General features: G+C 41.9%; 1 protein-coding gene across 3 annotated transcripts; it reads left to right on the top strand.

Moving 5' to 3' along the window:
* The first annotated feature begins 3,688 nt into the window (after window positions 1-3,688).
* On the top strand, window positions 3,689-9,204 carry NDUFAF5 (NADH:ubiquinone oxidoreductase complex assembly factor 5). Of its 3 annotated transcripts, none has more exons than XM_015856979.2 (11): window positions 3,689-3,927; window positions 3,998-4,038; window positions 4,825-4,888; window positions 5,008-5,055; window positions 5,148-5,251; window positions 5,807-5,846; window positions 6,409-6,606; window positions 7,092-7,152; window positions 8,121-8,204; window positions 8,480-8,562; window positions 8,677-9,204. In XM_015856979.2, exons 1-11 carry the CDS (start codon window positions 3,715-3,717, stop codon window positions 8,755-8,757), a joined length of 1,017 nt encoding a protein of 338 aa, XP_015712465.1. In that variant the 5' UTR covers window positions 3,689-3,714; the 3' UTR covers window positions 8,758-9,204. The 3 variants fall into 3 exon arrangements, with proteins under 3 accessions (XP_015712465.1, XP_032299221.1, XP_032299222.1); XM_032443331.1 differs by having other exon boundaries at window positions 3,802-3,905; XM_032443330.1 differs by lacking the exons at window positions 8,480-8,562; window positions 8,677-9,204 and having other exon boundaries at window positions 8,104-8,204.
* The last annotated feature ends 338 nt before the right edge of the window (window positions 9,205-9,542 follow it).

Raw genomic sequence — 9,542 nt, 5'->3', positions numbered from 1 at the left:
TAAAGTATACCTTCCATTTAAGAAGCAATGCAAAGCTGTTACTGATGTACTCCACAACAATTACCAGAAACAACCATTTATTAAAATCCATTCAATCACAGCTTTAATTTCTTCCACACACACAACAAAAAGCTACATGAGAGAGTAAAGAAGTCTCCTTTTGCACTGAAGGGTTCTATAACATCATCTATATCATCTATAACATCAAGTCACAAAACACTGAGTCTCCATAGGCAGAATTTTCTCTGTGGCAGCAGATAGTGGTACTGAAGCAGCAGCCACCAATTTCTCCCCTCTGGTCCATCATGAACTCATTCCTGGAATCAGAGGTGGATTGCAACAGGGACAATACAAGTGTTTGCACAACAGCAACTTGAAGATGAGACACGTCTGACAAACGATCCCACAGAAATTACTTAGTTCTCAACTAATCACTTCTCCAATGTAGATCATTTCAAGAGCAGATAAACATTCAGGCTTTCACATAAGACTGAGAAAGAATGGATTGTTACAAGGAGGGGAAGCAACAGTTTAAGCCTGACACCACCACCAAAAAGGCTCTTGTTGAACTATTGAACTATGCCAAAATATCCATTTCCAGCAGATTACAAGATTTAATTGGGGATAACAAAGTGAGTTTATGTGCAACTTTAACAGAGGTATAATGAGGTCAAAATGCAGTATTCAATTTGTAACCAGGAGGATGAATCTCTTAAAAAAAAAACACAAAACAAAACTTGAGCTTATTTATGGAGTCACAACTTGAGATTCTATACCACGCTTACACCCTGTAGCATGCTTGATGTCTCCATTTTGAAATGGTGAAGATAAGCAGAAAGGTTTTCCCCACTACTTTTATCATTTATAAGCTGACAATAAATCTAAACAAATTAGAAAAACATTGTGAACATTATGAAAACATTGTAAAGATACCTTTGATGTTCCCCTTGCAGCAGATGTCAAGTACTCTGGCTTACACACAGATATATTCACTTCTGAGTCTACATCTGGCTTACCATCACATGTAACGTTATCTGGAATCAATCTTGAAGGCAGATAAAACATGCTATGATACAAATACAGCGGGAAATGGCATAGTATAAACAGCCCGAGTTATTCACAAATAGGGAACATCAGCACAAAAGAATGTTACAATATAGAGTCAGAGCGCCTAAAAAGGAAACAAAAGAAATGCACTACATGAGAAACGGCTTGAGGTTGCGTGGTTGGCTTCTTTTGTTTGTTCTGGGGTTGTTGTTTTTTTGTTCTTCTGCTTTTTTGCCAATGTAATATGATGAATATTATTCAACATTAAAATGTAATGAAGCGGAAAATTAGAGAAAGCACTGGGGAATTTCAAACAGCTGTCTGCTGTAAAACATTATCTTTCTATGGTTAGAAGCATGAAAAGTTACACGTCCATTCAGCACGGAACTTATCTTCCATGAGTTCCAATAGTGCCCATAGCACCTCCAGGAGGCAAAGCCAGCTTCTGTCAGATCTTCATGTGATTTAGTAACCTCTGCTCCGCTCAGACTGGGAGACTCTTTCACAACAAAAGGAAGCACTGGGAACAAAGCACAACTAGAATTTTAAATTATTTCTTTCCCAAACGTGACTTTTGAAACATTAGAGCTTCCAGCTCATTCACAGGGACTAGCACAGTGATCTATTGCAGCTTCAGAACAACAGCAGCTATATTCTTGCCCTGCTGTAAGCAACTACAGGGGAAAAAAAGCGGAAAAATACCTAATTCTAGACCCATGGCTGAGAAAATTCCCAAAAGCAACACACAGTTCTGCATTCTCAACCAGCATCTTATAACTGCACTTTATTTTACCAATAGGTCGAAGATGTAACCAGAGTATTTTTCTTGTGAATGCTTTCTCTGTGAAGAGATGCTCTCAAACTCTCTGTTTCCACATGAAAATACGCCAGGAATAAATAAATAAAAAAAAACAAACAGAAACCCCCCACCAACACTATATTCTCAATACCTTAACAACTCAATGCATGCTGAATTTGTTTAAAAAAAAAAAATAAATCTCATTTTGGTTGCAAAATACACAATAAATATTGTTTAGCCCATGCTATTTTTAAACAGTTTTAAATTAGCAGCCTTCCCTAGGATACATAAGAAAGCTGCCATCAGGTTCACTTTGAGATCACAGAAGAACTACTTTCATTAAGATTAGATGCTGAACAGCATGAAATCCAAACTATCTATTCAGCTTCACTCAAAAGACCAATTCACACAGTTTGAGTAATGGAGTTCAGTTCAATGCTTTTATGACAGCATTTTCCACATGAACAGCTATCATACTAGGCCTGGGATTATTAAATTCTGATTGTTGTTTTAATTACTAGCAGCACCCAAATCACTTGAACATGTTATGTAGCAGCAACTCTATCTGACTCAGCCTCCTACAGGCACTAGGAGGTTAGAGTCCCTGTGCAAGGCACACAGGGTGGTATCTTCATATGCGTCTATGCAGGCCACAGAAAGTAATAGCGAATATTTTCCATCAAGGTGTCTGAGCCTGTTTAGGTGAGCTGGCTACCTGCTATCTCAACTACTGGCAAGGATGATCAAAGAGTGTTTTCAGGATTCTCATGCTGGAGAAAGACAGTGTAGCAGTGATAAACAAGAAGGTGATATGGCTGTGGAAGGGCATCAGGATACTAACTGTGGTATGACAAGTTGTACGGTGACAATAATGAAAAGATAGTAGTAAATATCCAAAAGGTTATTTACAGGAAAAACTCACCCATATGGAAGCCTTCAGTCTGCTGGGAACCACTGAGACAATCTTCAACAAGGAGCAACCACCAAGAGATGCTGCCTTAGTGGTGGTCAGCCCTTAAATGAGGTCTAGAGGAGGTGGAGTCAAGCTCCACCCCTTCCAGGAGCACAGCTAAATTACTCTCACCTGTGCTCCCACAGCTGACCCAACACTCACCTCAGCTGATTAATCAGAGGTTCAGGCTGTGATTACCAATTTCCCATACACAGGTTTTGTCACTGACAGTGACAGCAAAATGCCAAATAAAAAAAGACAAAAAGAAGCTGATAAGTGAATGGCTCAGTGGAAAGATGGAGGAGACAGATCACAAGGCTGAGGTCCTGGCCTGTGGACTTAAATTTAGCCGCCGTCCCTGGCAGTGTTAAAGAGGTGGCTGGATGAGGAGCTATGAGATCTGGTTTAGTGGTCTGCTATAGCCATGGTAATGGGAGGATGGCTGGACCAGATGATCTTGTAGGTCCTTTCACAGAATCACAGAATCACAGAATGACCCGGGTTGGAAGGGACCTCAAGGATCATGTAGTTCCAACCCCCCTGCCTGGCAGGGCCACCAAACATACACCTTTACTAGATCAGGTTGCCCAGGGCCCCGTCCAACCTGGCCTTGAACACCTCCAAGGACGGGGCATCCACAACCTCCCTGGGCAGCCTGTTCCAGGACCTAACCACTCTCCTAGTGAAGAACTTCCCCCTAACATCCAACCTAAATCTTCCCTCTTTCCAACCTTGTGATTCTATAATGCTATGATTCCAAAGGTACACACACAGGTATCACTTTGGGATATCAGGATTCCCAATAGCTATAACCGAGCTGTGAACCCAAAGCTTTACGATGCATTTCCCACCATGTCCCACACGGTGGCGGAGCTGCGGCTCATCCCACGCGTGCGCACATAGCGGCGTAGTGGGGATGATGGCGGCGGTGCGGGCGCTCTGTCGACCCGTCCTGACCGCCCCGCGGTGCCGGTGCCGGCTGTGGGCACAGCCGGGCCGCAAGGCCAACGTTCCCCCTCATAGCGGTACATCGCCGGGAGCGCGGAGCCCGTTTGACCGGCGGCTGAAGAGGAAGCAGAAGAACTGGGCGGCTCTGCAGCCGGCGAAGTACGAGTACCTGCGGGATGAGGTGCGGGATGGGGCTGTGCGGGGCCGTGCCGTGCGGGGCGCGGTGCTGACGGGCGGCTGCTCTCCCGTAGGTCGGCTGCGGCGTGGCGGACCGGGTGCTCGACATCCCCAGGTACGAGCGTTCCTCCTGTGGGAATCAAATGCTGTTTAATTATTTAGAATAAGATAAGAATATTTTATTTCAAGGTCTCATTATATAAGTAAAGGAATTTGTAGTTATTAGGTAGAAATCACAGCTACAAAGACTGCAGCTCCTGTCTGTCCAGCTGTCTGAAATAGACACTACTAATTTAATTGAATTTAATAACTACTACTAATAGGAACTACTGTTTTTTTGGTGCTGGACAAATAAGACCTGAGTAATAAAGGATCCAAAGAGAAGTTAAAATAATTAACAATATGCCTGTATAAACTAGCAACAATGTATGTATTAATGTTTTGTTGTACAAAAATACAAGTCGTGACATACCTAAGGATGTGCCTGAAGAGATATCGGGAAGGACTTTGTTTAACAAAGGCGTCTGGGACAGAATAGAAGAAGCTTTGAAGGGAATCAACATATCAATACGATAAGAGTACCGAGACATCTTGGAAACAGAAACAGCAGGATGGCGACTGACAAGATAGCAAGTGAACTAACAAATTTCAGAATGTAATTAACAAATGCAAACCTCGGGTAAAATTGTAACCTGTAATACCCAACCAAAGGGGAGAAGGGAGGGGAAAACATATGGGAGAAAAGGGATCAAAACTGTAACATCATGTCCATAGTGGCGCTTCTGCCATCAGGGCGCCCGCCATTGAAATCGTGAATAAAAACTGCTTTTATCAGAGATACTGTCCTGACCAGAATTATTGAGGACATTTCCAACACTCCGTTACCACGCTTGTCCCGCAGGACGTTCCCCCTCGCTTTGGACCTCGGCTGTGGGAGAGGGTACATCGCCCAGCACCTGAACCAGGTACGGGGCCAACGGGATGCCCAAAGAAAGAGCTTTGCCGGAGCGCTAAGGAGATGTCTTCATGCTTGACGCCACTGTGCCCAGCCTGCCTTTGATGGCTGTGACTTGTCTCGTTTCAGGAAGTCATCGAAAAACTCGTTCAGGTCGATATTGCGGAGAATGTTTTCGTAAGTATCTCCTGAGAGCTGAAGCACTTCGGCGCAGTGCTGCACAAACGGTACGTTGCTGATGGCGCTTCTTATCCTTAACCTGACCTTAGAAAAACACTGTAGAGTCTGACATCCCCACAGTCAGCGTGGTGGCTGATGAGGAGTTCCTGCCTTTCAAAGAAGACACGTTTGACCTTGTTGTGAGTAGCCTGAGGTATGTGACGATCGCTTCTTTACTCTTTATTTAAATAGCTATATATGTATGTATTTTCACATTGCTGTCAGAATATCAGTGCCTTAAACAGCAGGGGTAGGTTAGATGTTAGGCAGCAATTCTTTACTCAGAGGTTGGTGATGCCCTGGCACTGTTGCACAGAGCTGTGCTGCCCTGAACCTGGAGATGCTCCAGGTTAGTGGGCCCTGGGCAGCCTGAGCTGCTGGGGGGCAGCCCTGCACATGGCTGAGTATTGGGGCTGGGTGGGCTTGGAGGTCCCTTCCAATCCATAACATTCTATGAAAATACATGGACTCTTTTTCCTGTATTTTGACTAATTAATTGATTTGCAGCTTTTCGAGTCCTTAAAAAAACCAACACAACAACCTCTTAGCTATTGACATGAATTTCATTCAGTATCACCACGATTCTCCGCAAGTGTTTGGGAACTTTGGCAGGCTGAGAAGTTGTTTGTTAATTGTATGTATATGTTATGTATAACGTATTTTTTTTGCCTTCCCCCAAACTTCATGACGTTCGTTTGTGGTGTTACAGTTTACACTGGGTGAATGACCTTCCTAAAGCTTTTAGAGAGGTGAGGATTTGTTTTTAATACAACTTCTTAAATGAAAAACCAACACTTACCATTACTTGCATTCGGAGCTCTGTCCGCTTCCTACCACAAAAACAGCTCGTGTTACACTCAGGTGTTCTTTGCAATGTTTCTGTCAGTTTGAGGGCTATCAGTTGATGCTTCTGTTAACTTGCTGTCTCGATTCAATTTAGGATAAATAACCACAAAGCCTGTTTGTATAGTACTTCACCATTGCAACAGCTGAGATCATAGGAACTAATGTGAACTGAGGTGATGCTGTTGAAAACTTCCTTTCCAATGGGTTGCCTTTGGAGCAAGAGCAAGGAATATCTTCTCCTGGTTTCAATTCCTCCTTCATTTCAAACATGTCACCCCTTTGTACGAATATGAGCACCCTGTTATGGAATAGGAAAATTACAGACCGCAGTATATTACATAAATTGTATCGAAGCTGTTATGATTGCTTTTAAATTCATTTAAACAAAAAAAAAAACAAAAACAAACACCCAGGTATTTATTGATATTAAAAGCACAATATTTTCTTTTTCCATCTGTGTTGTAGATTCACCACGTTCTTAAGCCAGACGGAGTCTTCATTGGTGCAATGTTTGGGGGAGACACTCTGTATGAGCTTCGCTGCTCTTTGCAGCTGGCAGAGTTGGAGAGAGAAGGGGGATTTTCTCCTCACGTGTCACCGTTTGTTGCTGTGTCAGATCTGGGACATCTCCTGGCAAGAGCTGGGTTTAACACCCTGACTGTGGTAACTATACATAAACAATCAGAGCAATCCAAAACACCGGAGCTGCAGGTGTATAAGAGATACTATTTCAGGTGCATTGGTAACACAGTGCTTCCTTTCTTTTGCATGTAGCGCAGTTAGCTGAATAAGTATCTGACACAGCCAGGACTGCCTCAGATTTTGGCTGTGCAGTGATTAAAGAAACCAACTGAAATGTATCTTTAGCTCATGGCTCAGTAGAGTCTGTATGGGCAAGGGTGGCAGAGTACGTTACATTTACTTGGAAGAACTTAGGATGCTCTTGCTGCTTCTTCTGAAACCCAGAAGAAACTAACAGCGCTTTGGTTAAAACTTGATCGTGTTTGAGCTATTGAGCAGTTCAGAAATATTTAGTACATTTTTTGAGTCATGTTCTATCTGAACAGAAATGGCCGACACTGGAAGTTAACATAATGCTATGATCTAAACTTGATATGTTCTAAAATGAAACCTTTGAATTCTTTTAGGATACTGATGAAATTCAAGTAAACTATCCAGGGTTGTTTGAGGTTATGGAAGACTTGCAAGGTAAGTATACACTTCAGAATCAAACATTTACTGCATCAGCAGTGCAGATGTGGAAAAGTTAGTGCTTGTTTCTTGACTTCAAATAAAACTTACTGTAGTAGTGGAAGCAGTACTTTATTCCTGATACCTTGTAAGTCAGGACAGCAGACTCACCAGCACATCCCTATTGGCAAGAGTCAAAGGTTTGTTATTTGTCATCCGCTGTGAGTTTTCTGCTTCTGTTTTATTCCTGTTCTTTGTGAGCCTCTTCAACATAAGCTGCTGAAAAAGCCTGAAGGGAAGATGAAATTATACATCCAACGTATTAACTTTTTCTGTGAACCTGCCTAAGTAACAAGATGCTCAGGACAGTGCTGCAGAGTGAGACTAGAAAAGCCCGTAGTCTGGAGTCTGCAGAAAAACAAATAGAGGTTCTTAACAACTAAGGTAGGGTTATAAGTGCAGCTGTCCTGGATTACAAAGTAGTTGTTCATATGCAGTCAGTAGCCATGGAACAGTTCAAGGATCGCCTCCTGTTATGTGGAATGAAAATGGAAGGTCTGTTCCCTGCAGAAATGTTGGGATGCAGTAAATGATTGAAGAGAGTTATATAACGTTAGATGTGGATTAGATCTTCTGGGATAGTCATTTTCGTTATTACCTATTTGGAAAAAAAAAAATAAGTGATATCTCTCAGTAAACACTTTGCGCTGAATGCTTGAAAGAAGTTACATCAGAGAAACAAAATGCTCGAGGCCTCTGGCTGAAAAGTAAAAATGTAAAATCATTCCTAGCAATGCAAACAGGAGATTGCAAAGCGTTGGCATGAAGAGGTTTGGAATCATTAAGGTACAAATCTTTGCTGCTGTAGATTGTACTCTTACAGTCCAACTGAGAGGATGCTGTAGTTGTTTGGATAGTAGAAATCTGCATGAGACTCATGGTGTATGCTGTATCTTATTTCTCTTAAAGCTAAAACATGTTTTTAGGTATGGGAGAAAGTAATTGCTCTTGGAATAGAAAGCCTCTGCTACACAGGGATACAATGTTGGCAGCTGCAGCAATATACCGAGGTACGTGTTTGATAGGTGAGGATTTAACCCAAAATGACTCTAATGACGTTTTGTCTTTTCCTCTGCCCTCCCTATAGAAACAAATACTCTGAATAAATATATACTTAATTACAGTGACGATTTCAACTTCCTTAATATATCAGTACGTGATATGATTATTGTCCCATATCTTTCCCCACTATCCATTATGATGAACGTGCCATGCTTAGTTCTACAACTTGAGAAGTGAGTAATTTCTTAATGCTGCTGTTGTGGATGTTCTCTTTGTCTGGCAGAAATGTACGGCAATAGCGATGGTTCAGTACCTGCCACTTTCCAGATCTTCTACATGATCGGATGGAAATTCCACGAGTCACAGGTAATGTGATACTCAACTATTTCCTGTTTAAAATGCATCTTCAAACGACTTACACTTTAAAAGGGTTCTTATAAAATACCTTAAGATGATCCTTCTGTTCTCCTTTCCTCTTAGGCAAAGCCTGCACAGAGAGGTTCTGCGACGGTTTCCTTGGCAGATCTGGCAAAAATAGATAAATTTCTTCATCAGAAATAAAAGCGGGTTTTGAGCTCCTATAAAACTTGTCAGTGCAGGTATCCTCCACTTGGTTACATTTTGAAGTGATAATCTGCATCCAGCAGGGAATTTTAATGCCTCCGCTACATCAGATGTGTAACATGGTGTTCATTTTCCCCCAGAGAAGTATTTGAGCAGCACACTAAGCAGTACGTACTCCTCCTATTTGATTAAGTTACTGTTCTCAAATATAACTCCTTTCCTACTATTTCAGTAGCACAGACTTGAGTGTATTATCACAGTATTACCTTCAAATTGTTCCTAAAGGATGGTAGATCATAATAGATAGGTTTGTCACTAAGTACCGTTCTTCATACGAGAGCATCAGCAAACACACAGATCTAACTTGATGTTTTTGTTAGCTGGAAATAACAGGTGAAAATATACTGAGACTCTCATTTGAACATTAAACTTGTATAAAATGAAGCGACTGAGTTTTGTACTGTAGGAATAATCTTACAGCACACAAATTCAGTTACTTCTCCCTCTGCTTACAAAGACAGAAGTCATTATTTCTGTACATAATAGGACGGATATCCACTGAGAAGACTTGCACTTCATTCCAGCTTTAAACAGAAGCTATCACAGCTTGACTTGATCGCTATATCTCGGTGTCCTATTGACGCCAATAGCTTCTCTCAGCCCGCTCTATGGAGATCAGCCAGCAGGTGGCGTTCGATAGGCGGTCAGAAGCCTTAATATTACTGTAGTAAAGATAGTGCATGTTTGCAAAACAAGTAGAGCAGCACAACCGCTCACTGCCC

The sequence above is a fragment of the Coturnix japonica genome, chromosome 3 (assembly GCF_001577835.2).
Source record: "Coturnix japonica isolate 7356 chromosome 3, Coturnix japonica 2.1, whole genome shotgun sequence".
Classification (NCBI taxonomy): domain Eukaryota; kingdom Metazoa; phylum Chordata; class Aves; order Galliformes; family Phasianidae; genus Coturnix; species Coturnix japonica.
The sequence above is the reverse complement of the archived record's forward strand: the minus strand, read 5'-3'. Positions and strand labels throughout refer to the sequence as shown.

What these genes read in the sequence shown, in the direction of transcription:
- NDUFAF5 (XM_015856979.2), top strand. Translation starts at nt 3,715, where the DNA reads ATGATGGCGGCGGTGCGGGCGCTCTGTCGACCCGTCCTGACCGCCCCG. An exon ending in CGGGTGCTCGACATCCCCAG is followed by an intron (nt 4,039 to 4,824) that starts GTACGAGCGTTC and finishes CTTGTCCCGCAG; the next exon opens with GACGTTCCCCCTCGCTTTGG. An exon ending in TTCCTAAAGCTTTTAGAGAG is followed by an intron (nt 5,847 to 6,408) that starts GTGAGGATTTGT and finishes TCTGTGTTGTAG; the next exon opens with ATTCACCACGTTCTTAAGCC.